At 53.2% G+C, this 16,733-nt stretch overlaps 2 protein-coding genes across 2 annotated transcripts; one reads left to right on the plus strand and one right to left on the minus strand.

Moving 5' to 3' along the window:
- The first annotated feature begins 2,662 nt into the window (after window positions 1–2,662).
- PRSS54 (serine protease 54) lies at window positions 2,663–5,178 on the plus strand. The gene is made up of 5 exons (XM_072873116.1): window positions 2,663–2,740; window positions 3,401–3,570; window positions 3,793–4,242; window positions 4,590–4,677; window positions 4,978–5,178. The coding sequence occupies exons 1-5, from the start codon at window positions 2,663–2,665 to the stop codon at window positions 5,176–5,178; spliced, it is 987 nt and encodes a 328-aa protein (XP_072729217.1).
- Window positions 5,179–5,942: 764 nt separating this feature from the next.
- CFAP263 (cilia and flagella associated protein 263) lies at window positions 5,943–13,656 on the minus strand. Its single transcript, XM_072872642.1, is given in 9 exon segments — window positions 5,943–6,023; window positions 7,524–7,679; window positions 8,215–8,322; window positions 8,992–9,147; window positions 9,712–9,792; window positions 10,234–10,389; window positions 11,458–11,619; window positions 12,973–13,099; window positions 13,592–13,656. Coding segments are annotated over 9 exon segments (1,092 nt in total).
- Window positions 13,657–16,733: the final 3,077 nt, after the last annotated feature.

A 16,733-nucleotide genomic window follows, 5' to 3' on the forward strand; every position in this document is an offset into this window, starting at 1 on the left:
AAATGAATTCAACCAAAAGGGACATGCTGGTGGCCTCATTCTGCTGTGTGTGCTGGTACCTGACCCATCCAGGCTGTCCATGCCTTCGCCATGGGAGCCTCCGTTGCAGCTGCTGCCTCCAGCACAGAACCAAAACCATCCATCGTGGCACTGGAAGTCTTACAGGATTACTCACAGATAGTTCAAATCTTGCCTTGAATCACCTGTGAGTAATCCTGTAAGACAAAGGCACCAGTGGCCAAAAGTTGTTTTCTCACAGAGTTCCTCAGCAAAGACAAGGTGCATCATTCCTGCTGGGCACCTGGCCAGAAGGGCTGTCACCAGAAGCCAGGAGTCAGGACCTTAGTGCTAAGGCCAGCAGCAAGGGGAGCAGTGTGATCTGGAAACACAAAAGGAGAAGCATAAAATGCCAAGGACATGACTTAAGAGACATGTCATTGCACAACAGGGAACCAGGCTTGGGGAAGGAAGCAGCACTCGGCTCTCAAACATCTCGCTGCGCTTTGGTAACGCAAGCTTTAATCAAAGCCTTTGCACTGGCGGTGTTGCAAGTACAACACAGCATTTGTTTTTCTAGGTGGTAAACTGAATGAATGTGTCTCAAAGGCTGCAAAGGTCGTGCTGTACAGACTGGTTTGGCTTGGTTGGTGTTTTACTGCGGTCAATAGATTTTTATCAGATGCTTTTACTTGTTAAATTTTCCATGGTAGTGAGAACAATCCAGCAAATAATATAAATGATGGAGCACCAGGAGCCATGCAGCCAAGGATATCACTGGTTTAGCTGGATCCCCTCCTCCACAAGGGAGGCTTTGTGCAAGCTCACAGAAGCGCCGTGTTCAGCTTGCTGGAGGCAGAGCTGGAGGCAGGCTTCGGGCTTTTTCTCTGTGCAGAGTCAGGCTGGCTTCATTAACCACGAGGCTTAAAACTCATTAGTTCCAAGGTTGCGGCCAGGCTGCTGGGAAGCTGTGGTTCCTCGCAAGAGGTGCCTGTCTCCCAGCAGCAGTGGCAAGGAGGCAGCTGGTCCTTTGGGCAAAGGAAGAGACTTGGGCTGGCCTCGGGGAGGGTCCCGCGCTGCTCATGAGAGCTGCTATGGGGGTCACACTTCTTTGGCAGCGCTGACCTCCTCTGAGACCTGCAAAGCAGGAAGGGACCGGTGTCACCAAGATGGCTAACCCACAGGTCAAGGACATGAGCTGGTCATGGTTCCACCAGCACCTGGTCTCATGCAGGTTGGCTTTGACCCCTGTGGATCCAGATAACATGAAATGTCAGGTTGTGCCCACAGTGGGTCAGGTGCCAGGCACCTCTGGCTCAAGCAATGTCACTGTCAGCTGCCAGCGTCACCTTTGGAAACATTCTGTTTGTGGTGACACTGGCATCATGTTGGAACAGCCCAGCCAGTGATTGGGGACCAGCCTTGGAGTGGCACCCCCGTGGGGAGGGAAGGGTGAAACCCACCTCTCAGAGATGTTTTCCTGGCTCTTGCAGGGTTAAGTGGCCCCTTTTGGCACAAATCAACTACAAACGGGCCTTGGGATCATCAGCTGCTTCCCAGCTGATTCCCATGGCATTTCAAACACAACATCACGAGAGCCAGGGATAATACACACGAAAGGCCGTTCTCAGTGGGACATATAAACACTAACAGAGTTATTGCAGGAACACAGAAAGAGTACTGAATTTCCTACATGCAGGATTGACTATATCTAGGGAGAAGACGACAACCATGAAAAAAACATCCGAGGTTTCCCTGGGATGCCCTCATCCTAAACATGCCATGGCATGGACCCTGCCCTTGCTAATTCTGCATATAATAAACATGTATTCAGATGCTGGGAAGAAACTCGTTCAGCTGATGCTGCCCTAGTCTGTACAACAGTTTTAAACAGTTAAACAACAGGTTTAAACAGTTAAACAACAGGTTTAAACAAGCGCTCGAACCTGGATTTCCCTCCAGCCTTCTCCCAGCACCATTTCGCTTCCCCTTGGCTTTCCTTGTCCCCAGTATTGCAGAGGGCACCCAAGGGGTCGGTCTGGGCATGTGCATCCACAGCCACCGCACGCCTCGCCAGGGAGAAGAGCAATCCAGGGATAACCTGCTGGGAGCATGTCAGCCCTCCAGGAGCCCCAGTGCCTTTTCTTTCTGCCTTTCACCAGCTCCTTTCACCTGTGGCTATTAATTAGTGCATACAAGGAGTACTGTAATTTCTCTTTCTCAACAGTTTTCTCATCCTTGATGGAAAGAAGGAGTTTTCACATCCCTCATACCATCCCACCTTCTCTGTCCTGCTCTCCAAAGGCACACTTGGCCTTTCATGAGCTGAGAAGGGACTTCTTGTCCCCACTGGGACCTCCCCCTGGGAAAGCCCAGCCACAGGCAGCTATAGCCTGGTAACAGCTCCTGCTACCCTCCAGGTTCCCTAAACACTACCCCTATGAACTTTGGGGTCCTTCAGTTTTTTATAAATCCCCTTAAGCAGCACCAGAGCTCCTCCTGCCTCCTGCTGCCCTTGCTTCTGCCTGCAAGTGGGTGGGCAGAGACCCCAGTGGGCGTGCAGAAAGGAAGCTCCTGGGCAGGACACTCTGTACCAGGGAGAAATCACCCAGCAGCGCCCAGGGCAGGAGGAGCTGAGCCTCAGAGATCCTTTCTGTGCAGGCAAATGCGCTGCAAGAACCTCCAACAGCGCCCTCCACCATCCAGCAATGCCAGCAGGGTCCTGCGAGCCGCCGCAGTGATGGTGAGCTCACAGAGGGGCTTGTGCGTGCATCCTGCTGCCTGGGCACCGCAGTAGCATCGGGGTGCCAAGCAGGGGGGGCAGCATGGGGCCAGCAGGGTATCGGCAGGGGCGTGATGGAGCAGGCAGAGTGCAGCAGGATGAGGCCATGGAGAGGGGGTGGGAGGCGGGGAGCTGGGAATGGGTGTCCCTGTGTCCCTGCCTGCTGCCAGGGTGCTTGGGACGTGCAGCGCCCACACACCAGAGCAAGAAATCAGCCCAGTGCACTCAGCAACAGGCACACCAAGCCCCTCTGGGCTGGCTGCCAGCTGGCACCCAGCACGCTGTCTCCCCCTCTCCCTGCAGGCAGGCAGAGAAGGGGAGCCCTGGCTCCCTGGCCCCAGCTCTTTGCCCAGCTGGGGCAGTGCAAAGATTCATGCTGCTGTGTCTCTGTGCTGCCCCAGCGTCAGGTGAGAGAGGTGGCATGATCTGACCCTCACGCGCTGCATGCCATGCCACCAGCTTGGCCCCGTGGGTGAGCAAGCTTGGGTGATGCTGGCATCAGTCCCAGGTGAGGTCAAAGCTTGGGACAGCCGCAGCAAGGGGGCATCACAGGGAAGAGGAGGGTGGCGGGAGAGCATAGGGCCAGGCACACCCAACGACATGCCCCCTGTTTCCCTGCAGCCTGCGGGATCCACACCAGCCCATTCCCCTGGAGATCAGTGCAAGAGTCTGCGGCCACGGACCAGTTCCGTGGTGGTGGCACTGCAGGACACACAGCACAACCTCCTGGCCTTCGGCTCCATCCTGAACGAGCACTGGATCCTCAGCGCCGTATCCAGCCTGCGGAATAGGTCTGTGCCCTGTGAGGGGCCCTGCTTGAGGGGGCCTGTGAGGGGCCCTGATTCCCTGGGCTAAGATTGGGAATCAGCAGGGAATAACACCACCTCCCAGTGCTCAGGAGGGTCTTGTCACTGCCCAGCAGCTGGGCAAGCATCCTTCAGTCAGAGCAGGGACAGGCAGAGTTTTCCCCAGGTTTTTCCTTGCACCCAGTCCCCTCTGTCCACCCCCTGCAGGCAGCAGGTGCTGGCCTTGGTTGGGCTGAGCGCCATGAAGAGACAATGGGAGGACCAGCCCCAGTATTTGATCAGCTCTGTCATCCCCCACGAGGACTTTGACAAGGTGATGCTCTACAACAACGTTGCTCTGCTCAGGACAGCTGCCCCACTGGAGTTCAGCAGCATCGTTCAGCCCATCTGCTTCCCCCACAGAAGCCTCTCTGCCTCAGACCTCATGAACTGCTGGGTGTTGGGCTGGATCCATCCCACCGCAGGTAACCCCTCACTCCTCTGGCAGGGCAGAGAGCCGCCTGCCCGATCCCTCCTGCCAACAGACCCAATGAGAGGAAGGGGAACAGGGCTTGTCCTGGGAGGAAGAGGCACCCACTGGTCACCCATCCCTGTTTTTTGGAGGCTAGGGGCTGCCCAGATGACACAGGTTCATGGTGGTCATGGAGGCCAGGCAGGGTAAGTGCTGCAGCAACTTCCTGAGGATGCTCTCCATGGTGGACATGGATCCCTGCCCACTGAAAAGGATCACTGAAACCGCATGCTGCAGCCACAGGGACGCCGACAAAGTGGCAGGCTGTTTGGTAAGGGACACAGAGCGCCAACCCAGACCGGTCAGACATTTAGCCAAACCACCTCCTCCCTGTTCTGCTCGTCTCTGACTTCAGGCTGGGAGAGCAGCCAAAACACTTGTTGGGCTTCTCCTGCTCAGTCCTTACAGGAAAAGGTCCGTTCCGCGCAGCTTGCAAATAGCAGGTGTGGGAGACTGTCTGAACGTGTGACACCTGTCTCTGCCTGAGCTGCAGGGTGACCATCTCCCTGGTCCTTGGACCTCTCCCACTGCCGGGGCCTCCAAGGGACTTTGATGTGGCCAGGGTCAAAGATGCTCAGGAGGCAAAACCAAGAGGGGTTCCTTGTGGTACGTACCAAAGGCTCAGGCGTGAGGCTGGGCTGATGGGGGCATGGGCAGCCACAGGGAGCAATGCCGGTCACTTCATCTGGGGCACACAGGGACATCATCAGCCCAAAGGCAGCCAGCCCCCTGAATCAGTGTTGCTTTGCTGCCAGTGATGATAAAGGACCGAACTGCTGTGATCTGCCCTCTGCTGACCCTGGTGAAGTCCACAGCCACTGAGAGCGATAGCAGGAGGGATACTGCTGAGACACAACCCTGCCTTTTCTGTCTCTCAAAAGGGTGACGCCAGCAACCCCGTCATGTGCCAGATTAGACGGACTGAGAAATGGGTCCTGAAAGGCATTCTCAGTGAGGGAGGCATGAGATGCTACGGACCGTTCCTGTACACCCCAGTGTCCTACCTACAGCAACTGGACCTTGGCTACCACGGAGAGGACAGAACCTCCCACATTCCCCACACTAGTCAGGGCAAGAGCTGATCTGCAGGCTCCACCCAAAGACTGGGAAGAGGCTTCCAGACCAGCAGTGAGGATATTTCAGAAAGCTGGTTTCAACCCCAAGAAGGGAAAGACAGACCTGAAGTCATCTGAGGCTGGGCCATCTGAGATTATTTATAACTCCTGCAGTGGGAAAACATTTCCCATCTCCAAGGGACACTTACACTTGCCCCACATACTTGGGAAAGGGGTAGCTGCTCCCTTCTTGCTGTTTTGTTTCTTTGGGTAAATGAAGTATCCTTTTGTGATCAGAAAGCCTGCTTGGTTCATGCATGCCATGTTGAAATTTTTTGCCCTATACGCTCACACTGCTCCATGCTCCTCTACTGTCGGTGCACGCTTGGAGATGTTGAATTCCCATGTCTCCCAGGGAATCCCCTCTGGTTCCTCCTGCATTAAGTGGTCACCAGGGCTTGCCCAGAGAGAAAGGACAGTTCCTGTGAACATGTCAGATTTCATCACCAGAGAATAACTGCTTGTGGCGATGGAGGGAGGGGGGAGCACTCAGAGCAGAGCTGTCTGACCTAGAGCAGGGCCTGTGGAGGGGTCAGGCAGCAGAGCCTGGTGGAAGCCAGCACATGCTGGGACAGACCAAAGAGATGGACTCACAACAGAGCCATGGGTTTCTTTATCATTTCATGCAGAAGTGGTTTCATCTCACTGCAGCTTGCAGGGTGCTACATTTACCCACTTGACAGCAAACTTCCCTACAGGGTTGGCTCCTTCTGCAGCTTCCACTGCCCGCCTTACAGCATCAGACAAGCCTAGTGCTGGTTACCAGACATCTTGACTTGGTTCCATGCTCTGCGGTAGCTTTGCAAGGACATCTACAAGAGGAGAAAGGAGAAGGCCTTAATATGTTCAGACAGCAGTGATACATTCTGGAGAAAACTGCAAGTCTGGAATCTAGCCTGGCCTGAGCTGCTGTATTGCTTGCCCTTTCATCCCCCCGCTGCTCCCACCTGAGATCGGTGCTCACTGTGGCATGCTGAGGAGAGCTCCTGCAGGTCCACACCAGCTTTGGTTTCTCCCCTGAATGCCACAGGAAGCCTGGAGACCCCACACAACAGCACTGTGTAGAAACCTACAGCCCCTTGCATGGCAGCAGGGGTGTTGGACATGCCCTGCCACAGAGGGGCTGGAAAAGAAAACGGGTTTATAGCCTCACTCTTATCCCAGGGACAACTACAGGTTCCTTCTTTAGCGCCTTGAGCCCTCACTGCTCTCCAGCTCCCAGAGGCTGGCAGGACTCTGGGTGCTGCTGCATAGACAGCATGCAAGCCAGAGCCTGGGTCTCCCAGTCAAGGGGAGCAGCTGGGTGAGAAGGGATCTGCTTGCGCAAAGACAGGCCTGCAGGGAGGCTGCCCATGAGCTCTGGGATAGCCACAGCTGGACCCCTATTTCTGAACTCACAGCACTGGCACTGATGGGTCAAGCCTAAATCCACACAGTTCTGACCTCTGAGAAAGGCTGGACCACATAAGCCCTGCCCATTGCGGATTGGGGTGCTGGGGGCCTAGCCCAGAGCCTGGATAGGCACAAGCCCAGAGCCTTCCCCATCCCAGCCACAGATAAGCCCATCTCCACTCGAGGACGAGCAGAGTGACAAGGTACAGGACCACATTATCCATCCCATCCAATCCAGCCATTTGTCTCCCCACACTGCTGTGCACACAGACATCCTGAACGGGACAGCCTGCTACCTCCAGGCTTTGACTATGCTCCTCTGGTCCTCCAGGCAGCAGGAGTTGGGGCAGGAGCAGAGTCAAAGATATTCTTGTAACTTTGCCATGAACTCATGTTTGGGTCTTGGCTAGCCTTTCCTTATCAGGGAAGAGTCAAGATACAAGTGGGTAAGAAATGTTTGAGATCATCAAAAAGGATTACAAACACTGGGGAGCCATCAAGGGCTCTGAAAAAGGCCAGTGCAGGTTACATATGCAGAGCCGGAAACATATCGGGCTGCCATACATCCCCTTCTCCTTCTGCTATACTGAAACACGACACGGTTTCAGTATAGCAACAGCCCAATGGTGCTTCCTGTCAAATTACAAGCTGTGTCCTTGCCTTGGCTTCCCCTCTGAATTCAGTCATTAAAATTCAGCCTCCATCCTCAGGGTGAGGACCTGCTCCATAAACAGGAAGAGCCTCCGGTTCTGCCAGGCACAGGTGAAACCTCTCTTGCACAGCTTCCTGGTGGGTCAGGAGTGAGCACTCCGGTCCCCAGGGTGGCTGCAGGTGGGCAGGCACAGATGTGGCTCCACCAGGACCCAGGACCTGTCTGGCATGCATCCAGGCTCTTGCACACCCAGCCCAGTCTCTCTCACCTCGGCAACTGCCACCTTCCTCTCCCAAGCCTTGAGGCTGTTTTCAAGGTCACTAACAGCCATCTTCTTCTGCACGTAACTCAGCACAGGGGGGATGCCGTAGTTTGAGAGCTGCTTCCACAGCTGCCGATTCACACTCTCAGCTTCAGCTCGTTGCTGACGGAGGAATAGGGACAGAGGGCAAGGAGATCCCAGGGAGATGTCCCTCTGCCAGCTGGTGGCGTCGTCCAGGGAAGCAAGCAGGCAGGATAAATTAATGCCCTGGCACTGCGGGGGAGCAGTGGGATGTATCCACCAGTGCCTCCATCCCTGCCAGGCAGCACTGCTAGGGAGCCCCTTGAACCTGCTTCCCAAAGCTGTGGTGTGACATACTGCTGGTATGACAGCAGTACCACTTCTCCCTGGGGAGGACACTGCTGATGAAAAATTCAAGGAAACAGAATTTCAAGAAGACAGTGGCAGGTCCCTGTGGAGCCAGGGACAAAATACACAACATGGCCTGTTCTGCAAACCTGCTCATGCTCACTGGCACCTGCAGGAGCCCTGGGTCTTGCTCAGACCCAGAAAGGCACACAGGTATCCAGTTCATTGCTGGCCCTCGAATGGGCATCAGTATCCAACATACCACAAAAAGTACCTCAAAAGAGTCCTCCCAAGTGAAGTCTCAGGGCCTCCCAAATCGCTCTCTTACCTCCTCCACCAGAGCAGCTTCTCTTTCAATTTTCTCAAGCAGCTCTTTCCTCTGGGAGATGTCTTTCATCAGAGACATGGACATTTCCATGGCGTCCTGCAGCTTACTCTGGAACATGAGAGCAGGACAGCATCAGCAGGCGCAGTGGCAGCTCCCAGCCACCTGCAAAGCCACCCCTCTACTCCTCCATCTTGGTTTCAGCTGGCAGTGCAGGAGCTCTGCTCCCAGGGGCGCTCTGTGGCACTGCTCGTCCCCTGCAGAAGGCAGCATGCCCAGGTCACGCAGCTACTGCTTCGTTATGTCCTCTGTGTCACACTGCAGCACAGCCCACGGCACAGCAGCCGGGGTTTAGGACTGACCCAGACAGAATGGCTGGTCAGACAGAAGCAAATACACTCAGCTGAGAAGCACTTTTCACTGATAAGAGCAAGAGGCTCAGAATGACGGCTGCAGCTCATGACATCTTTTCAAATGCCACATGTAAAAAATTTATTTTCCTGTGCAAACCAGCACCAAAGCTCTTTTGTACTGGAATTTTCCCCTGGCGTGTAAATAACCATGCTGCAAAGCATGAACCCCATCGTCAGGCTGCAGCCAAATATGAATGAGGGCATCGCTGCTCTTGGTGTGTCAGGCAAATCTCCCAGCCAAACTGCTAAGTCAGTGGGAAGGCAGAGAAGTGTTCAGCATCCTCTGACTGAGAAAGGGAAGGATGCAAGAGCTCATGTGTGACCCTCAGAAGAAAGGCAAAACAGAGGTGCTGGGAGGTTCACTCACTTTATAGAAGTTGAGGACTTGGACAGTCTTCCCTGAGGTCAGTTTTAGCTGCAGCAGCTCCTGGTTCTTCTTATCAATCTTCTCCTGGTATTGGGCATTTCTAACCTGCAGCTGCTGCAAACAGACCTCACGGAGTGTCTCTCCCATCTGCTCCTTCTGCAAACCCCAAGGAAGCAGAGCTGTAGGTTGCTGACCAAAGCTGCATCCCAAGTAAGAGAGCTTTGCTCTGTGGGGAAAGCAGACCTAAAGAACAGGGTCTTCAGCGTGGCTGCAAACCTGGGGCTCGGGGAGAACTGTGAGACACAGCGTGCCACTAAGCCTGTGCTCTGTATCCTAGCTTAGACGGTCCAAGCAGTGCAGACAGGTCCCCTCTGGCGAGGCTCCTGCCATGCCAGCAGCAGCCAGCCAGTCCCCAGGGAACTGCTCTGATCCACCATACATCTTTTCCAGGGCACAAAGGGCACAGAGAGATCTGCCAGCTTCCACGCTGTGAGACTTCTGGTCTCATCCCATGCACACAGACATGTGCCAGGTCTGAACCTGGGCAGACGACAATGCCCTTTGACAGAAGCAGCAAGGCCAGGAGCAAAGGAGGAAGGGGAGGAGGAGGAGGGCCATGCATCTCTACACAGAGCAGGCCCTGCGTCTGCACTAGGCTGTACTCCTTTCGTTCTTCAAGGGGCCGTCCAGTCCTTGCTTCTCCTCAACTGCCGCACGCACCTGCCTGAGCTGCTGCTGCAGCTTCTTCTTGTAACCCTTGAGCAAATAATTTTTTAAGCGCAACTTCTCTCTCAGCAGATCCTAAAGAAAGACAGCAGATTATAGTGGAACAGCAGAGCTTGGGAGGAGAAAGAGCACCTAGACCACACTCCTTATGGTGCGGTTCCTGTTCACCCCATCCGCACTGCAGCCTTCCCTGCTGGCTTAGAAAGGAGCCCAGTGAGAAATGCTGCTCAGCATCACCCTGCCCCAAACTTGGGGGCATGGCCATGCACTTTCCCAGGCTCCGCTAAGGGCCCTGCATCATCACCTTGCTCACAGCTGTGCTGCAGCTCGGCAGCCTGATGAGCACCTGGGCTAGTCACCGACTGACAAGTGTGACAAGGGCTGTCCAAAGAGACTTGCTAAGACAGTCTGAAAATGTGATGTAGGCCACACAGGAGTACGGGAACTAGCATTTTCCCTAACCAACGTACTTGTCAGATGACAGACCAGCCTCAAAATTTGCCATGATGCACTGACCCTCTGGCGGTTCTTCTCCTCCATGTATCTCAGCAGCTTCTCAGAAGCTATGATACTCCCTTTCTTGCTGGAGATGGTGCTGATGATGTCTTTCTCAAAGTCACTGATGGCTTTCTTAACATCAGTCCACCAAACATCTGCTTCTTCTGCGACTGCCTGTAGAAATAAAGTCACGTAACAGTCAGGTGCTAACTTCCCTTATTCAAACAGCTTTGGGAACAGAGAACATGGGAAAGGACCAGGCATGCTCTCTGCTGGCATTACTAGTATTTCTCCTGTGGGAGCACTGAGTTTCACCCTGTGCAGCTTGGGGCACATGGTGCAGGCTCACACAGCACTGCTACTTCACTCACTCAAAAAGAACAAGAAGTAAAATCTCTCACGTGCCTGAGCTTCGACATCTGTCACTCCATCCTGACCTACAAATATTGCCAGTCTGACTATGCCAACACAAGACAAAAAATTACCACCCTTTATTTACTGCATATGCCTTATGGCCACACAAGATGGATGGGCTGCCTGCTTCACCTCTCCTGGCCACTGCAGGCAGCATCAGTGGTCTGAACCGAATGCAGAGGTCTCTCCTTCCCCAAAACCTCCTGAGCATCTTGACTAAGAGGAGGTCTTGGCAGCCAGCACAGGGCAGGCAGGGATGGTCATACAGCCACAAGGAGCCAGCAGCAGGAATGCAGTGTCAGAGACTTGGAGCATGCTCTCAAAAATCCCAGAGACAGCAGAAAGGTAGACCCCAGAGAGAACTGCATGGAGCCCAGCCAAATCAGGAAGCTTCTAGGAGCTGCTAGAATGAAAAATATCTCTGGCACAAAGGGCACACCTTCAAGAAGCTGACAAAAAGAAGATTTTTCTTTTTTCTTTCAAGTGTTTACTTCTTCATCTCACATAGCAGATCTGAGCTTCTCTACCTAAAAATCTTCCCCTCGCCTGTATTATTATTAGTTCCTGCCATAATAAGATCCATCTTTAGAGGCTGGGCACCTCTGATCTCTGTTGGTGTACTTGCCTTCAAGAAAGGGGTGAGGTGAGAGGACAATTCTGGCTCCCACTTTCAACTCAGGACCACTCACAGCTATGAACAGCCCTCAGCACTCACTCAGCCCTCACCAAGCAAGTTTGTCTCATGCCTGAGTGATGGCATGTTGAAAGAGGTGTGAAAAGTAACAAGGCTGTTTGACACCTTGGTGATCGTAAGAGAGAGAGTCATACCTCGAGGTTCCACAAGGTCTGCTCCGACTCCTCCTTCATCCTCTGAATCTCATCCTTCATCTCAGTCAGATCCCTCTCAGCCAGCTCACATTTCTGCTCCACTGTCAGGCCTACAAAATAGTCCATTGCACCATGCAACTTGGATTTGTACCTACCACGTGTCTGCAAAAACCAAGGAACAATGCAGATGCTGTTAGAAAGCCAGCACTGGCCAACTGTTGCTGCATTTGCCTGTATTCAAAAAGAAAATAATCTCAATGGTCACGTTAGCGGGATTCCAGCCTACAGCAAGGACAAGGAGGCCTCTCCAGAGCAGATGTAACTCAGGGCCACACCTGGGCTGACCCGATCTGTCCTCTCATCCACCCACAAAACCCTCCTACGCAAGCGCTTTCAGCTCAATTCAACAGACAAATCCAGGGCTAGAGGTTAAAGCCAATGTGACAGCTTCACGTGGGCACGTAAAACACCTCTTCATAGCGAAGGTGCTAATTGTTGTGTAGGGCAGATGGGGTCTCCTACCACTGCCTGGGTCAGACACTCTGAGCAGCTGAGCTTACTGCAGCACAGGCAGGCTGGAGTATGCTCTCAGGAGAACTGACACCACTTGGGAGCAATTCCCAGTGCTGTGGGGACACAGTGAAGCAGGCACTGCTTTGCAGTGGGCAAGTGCCCACCCAGACAAAGGCAAAGTTTCTAAGGGCTCAGTCTGGGACTAACCAGAAAGCAGCTACTTTGTACTCAGGCAGGCGCTAAAACCCAGTGCAGGAGCTCCACTGCAAAGGGTCTAGACCTTCTGTTCACTCTGTCTCTGGTGAAAAGGTGACGTTCAGGCCAGAAGGTAAAAATCTGCTCCAAAAGCCTGTTCACGGCTCCAGCAAGAATGAAGAGAGCAACACGTGCTCAGTGGAGGTTCCCGAGTGTGGATGCACACAGGTCTGAGCCTACGTGAACTTCCCCAGGAGGGAGGAGCAGAGCGTCCCATCACAGACCTGGCACAGCCTTGGACAAGTCTCCTGCTTTCTTGGCACCAGCCTCCCTATTTGTTTAACTTCTACTTCAAATTATGCTGTGTGGGGGTTACCTCATTTCCAGATCTCCCTGGCACTCGCTGTTCAGGAGGACACAGTGCTGTCACACAGGGAAGAGACAGCATAAGCTGGAGGAGGAGAAATGAGAAGGCAGCCTGGCCTTTACACTGAGTGCGGGAACAGCAAGGCAGCCCAAACTCTTACACCTACAAGACCAGCAGCACCTTTTTGCAAGCAGGTGTCTAGGTTAAGGGCCCATCACTGTGAAGCCCAAGTGCAGAGGGCTGTTGGGGAACTTTCTTCATCACATTTCAAACCAGGGAGCTTGCCTGCTGACCTCCTGTCAGATGAGCACTGAGATCAGGAGGTCAGAGGAGCTGCAGAGGGAGGAAGGGTCACGGCTCTATTGCAGTAAGGTGGCAGCCAGACCCGAAAACCCAGAACCTGCAGCCACGCAGCCGCTGCCCTGGCCTCATAGCAGTACCTGCATCAGCTCCAGTGAGGCATCATGTGTGTCAGACAGCAGCCGGAGCGATGGGCCACATGGCTCCATCTTACGGTACCATTTCTTAAACATTTCCACCTCAGTTCGGAGCACGGCGTTGGTGTGGCTGTGAGGAGGAGGGGGTCGGGCTGAGCCCTCAGCCAGGCTAAGCACTGCACCGGGGAGAAGCTGAGCCAAAACAGGCAACCGCAGGGCACAGCGGCCAACCCGAAAGGGACGGGAGGGCCTGAGGTCACCCCCGCCAGGACACAGGGGCTCGGCCAGACCGGCTCCTTCCCGGACCCGAAGCGGCCGGCAGAGCCTGGGGCACCGGGTCCCCCTAGGGGTCTGGGGCGAGCGAGCAGGCAGCCTGGCTCCAGACCCCGACCACGGCGAGGCAGCACCCGTGGCCCAGCTGGACCACCGGGGCCTCTGGGGATGGTGCCCATTGCGGGGGCAGCCGGGGTCACCCGGCCTTGCCCTCCCCAGCCCTGCCCACCGTGGCCCGGCCCTGCCGGCGGTTAAGGCCCAGCGACGCCCCGAGGCCCGGCCCGGCCCCTGCAGCCCCCAGCGGGCCCCCGCAGCCCTAGGACCCCTATCCCCGCCCGGCCGCCGGTACCGCGCCTCCCGCAGCTGCGCCCGGAGCTGCGGCAGCGGCACCGCCGCCAGGCCCCGCTCCGCCATGGCCGTCTCCTGGCAACGGCGGGGGCGGCGCGCGCTGTTGGCGGGGCGGTGGACAGGGGCACGGGGGGACAGGGGCGACATGGGAGCACAGGGGGGCACGGGGGAACACGGGGATCCCCAGGGGCACGGGATACAGGAGCGACATGGGAACACAGGCAGACATGGGACATGGGTACAGGAGGCATGGGACATGGGGGGACAAGGGACGCAGGCCCAGGGGGACATGGGCACAGGGGGACAGGGGGCATAGGGGACACAGGGGGACACGGGACATGGGGGGGACGTGGGACACAGGATATGGGGACACACAGGGACAGGGGTCATGGGTGGACATGGGCACAGGGACAGGGGGCACGGGGACATGGTGACACTGAAAAGAGCTAAAATCCCCAAAGACAAAAAGAAATGTTGTAAATATCTTGGTTGTTCAATGTTTCCTTTAGTTTCCCTTTTGCAGATAATTTAGCCTAGCTTGCCAGTATTGTTGGCCTTAAGTAAGGAGGCTTAGACAGTAGAATTGCTAACGAGCATTCTTTATTTGAAGGAAACCTACATATGCTCTTCCCCCCCCCAGTAATAATCATTAGAGTAAGAATGCTTTGCCTGTGTTAAATCCTTGGTTAGCTGAGATAGTTGCAATGTAGATAGATAAAAAGGAATTCTTCAGGCCCTGTGTCCCTGGAAAGGGCTGATAAGGAGAAGCTGCACAAGAACCACCTGGTTTTGGATATGCAAGGAGGGTATGAGCAAGACAAAAATGGACTGAGCATGCGTAAAGACAAAGTTCAGTCAGCGATCAGAGTGATGAAGACTACTGACTTCTTCCAACGACCACCAGAGGATCCCTAACGACCACCTAAGGACTTAAGTATGCATGCGTCAGAGACATTTACATACATTAATGAATTCCAAGAAATCTCATGTTTATATAAATTAATCTTATGAATATGTATGATTTTGCAACATATAACCTCTGTGATCTTGCTTGTTTGTCGGAGCACTTGTGGTGGAGCGATTCCCAGTGCTGCCCAGCTCTGTAATAAAGGATGCCTGCTTAATGGTAACTTTGTTGCTATTGAGTTTTATTTCGGGAGCACTCCGAAACTCCGATTCACCTGCTGGGAGATTTGGATTTTAAAGGGTAGTCTCCACGAATTTTGTTTCAGCTTTGGCAACCCAGATGGGACCCTCTCTGTCTGGCTGCAGGAGCCCCTGAGTCGGAGACTCCCTTGGCCGGCCCTGGAGACTTCTCTGGAGGGACTCCCCGATTCGGCGGATCCATGCGGGGATAGACAAGGACCACTGGTAAGAAAGGCATTCTTTTTGAGTTTTGGGACCGGTCATTTGAAGCTACTCATAAGTTGCAGTTTGTGAGAACCTCGCCGGGTGGCATACAAATTGCATGTACGATTCATACTGGCCGTTTGGTTGGTATGCTGTATGATTTGTATTGATCATTTGGTTAGTACGGTTGTTTGTTTGTGCATTTGTATCTGATTTTGATTTACATATGCGTATGTGATATACGTATATGTCTGGCATATGCGTATTTGAAATTCTCTGATTACTCTGTGTTGACATTTACTATCTAGGGATAGTAGTTGTTATGTGTAAGTGTTTGTGTTCCAGTTTTTGTTTTTGTCCTTGTGTTATATAAATTTAGAATGGGGAACCAGCAAGGTGGAATTTTGAAAAAGAGTTATTTGGGCTGCATTATGGCTCACTGGAAAGATATTGGGGAACCACCTGGAGGGAGTGTGAATCGTAAAAATTTGATAAAATATTGTAATCAGTTGTGGCCTTTATATAAGCTAGAGGATGGGGAAAAAAGGCCTTTGAAAGGAACTTTGAAGTATAATACTTTGTTGCAACTCATGTTATTTTTGCAGCGGGAAGGAAAATGGGATGAGGTGGTTTATGCAGATATGTTTTTCACTCTGCAGAATCACCCTGAGTGGCAGAAAGAGTGCGGAATTAATTTGGCGCCCCAGGACCCTATGGTCTTGGTGATAGAAAAGGAGAGAAATAAGCAAAATGGGATATTGAAAAGGTGTTGCTCGGCGTGTAGCATTGGACAGAGATGTTTGAAAGTTGGTTCGCAGAATGAAAGGTTACAGGATTATTTGCCTCCGCTAGAAAGGGAAGGTGATAGAGAAGGAGATGCAGGTGCTGTTGGGAGAGAAGAGCCGGAGACGAGAGAGAGAGAGGAAACAGATATTAGGTTTTCTCCCATAACCACCAGGACCCGGAGCAAAGTGGGACCTGCGATACAGGCTCCCTTGAGACAAGCAATGGGAGCGGGAGGACCTGTTAGAATTAAAGTACCTTTCACTTTAGCAGACTTGGATGGCTGGCGAGTTACTGCAGGGAATTATCGGGACGACCCTGAGAAGGTTGCTAAAGGATTTGAATTGATTGTGAAAACCCAGGACCCTGACTGGGAGAATGTGGATGCAATGTTGGATGCAGTGTTTAGTGAATCATAAAAACAGATGGTTGTGAGAGCAGCTAGAACTCAGGTACAGGCTCTGGTGCTGGCTGGGACTCTGCCGGGAACAGTGGATAATCATGTTCCGATTACCAATCCCGGCTGGGACCCTAACCAGATGGGAACCAGGGATTTACTAGTGCCGTACAGGGAATGGATTGCGTACGGAATAAGAAATGCTGTCCCCAAATCAGTAAATTGGTCTAAACTGTATGAGATAAAACAAGTTATAAAGGAGTCACCTACTGACTTTTTGAATTGGCTAAAGGAAGGAATGTGGAAATATACTCCTTTAGACCCTACCTCCCAAGAAGGTAAGTGTCAGCTAATATTTCTGTTTCTGGGACAATCGGTTGATGATATTAGAAGGAAATTACAGAAAGTGCAAGGGGCAGATGCAAGGGACTTGGAAAGGTTATTGGAAACTGCTTGGCAAGTGTATCGGAATAGAGATAGTCAAAAGGAAAAACAAATGGGTAAAACAATTGCTAATGCTACAGTAGCTGCTTTGTGCACCATAGAAGGTCAGACACCCCCTTGGAGCAACACCAATGAGGGAAGAGGAGTTATGAGAAGTGGTGCAAGTGCC

Source organism: Ciconia boyciana, chromosome 9 (assembly GCF_034638445.1).
Source record: "Ciconia boyciana chromosome 9, ASM3463844v1, whole genome shotgun sequence".
NCBI classification, from domain to species: Eukaryota; Metazoa; Chordata; class Aves; order Ciconiiformes; family Ciconiidae; genus Ciconia; species Ciconia boyciana.

Excerpts from the sequence above, each read along its gene's own strand:
- PRSS54 (XM_072873116.1), top strand. The coding sequence starts at position 2,663 with ATGCGCTGCAAGAACCTCCAACAGCGCCCTCCACCATCCAGCAATGCC. Across the intron at positions 2,741-3,400 it reads TGCGAGCCGCCGCAGTGATG|CCTGCGGGATCCACACCAGC; the intron begins GTGAGCTCACAG and ends GTTTCCCTGCAG. Across the intron at positions 4,678-4,977 it reads GGGTCAAAGATGCTCAGGAG|GGTGACGCCAGCAACCCCGT; the intron begins GCAAAACCAAGA and ends GTCTCTCAAAAG.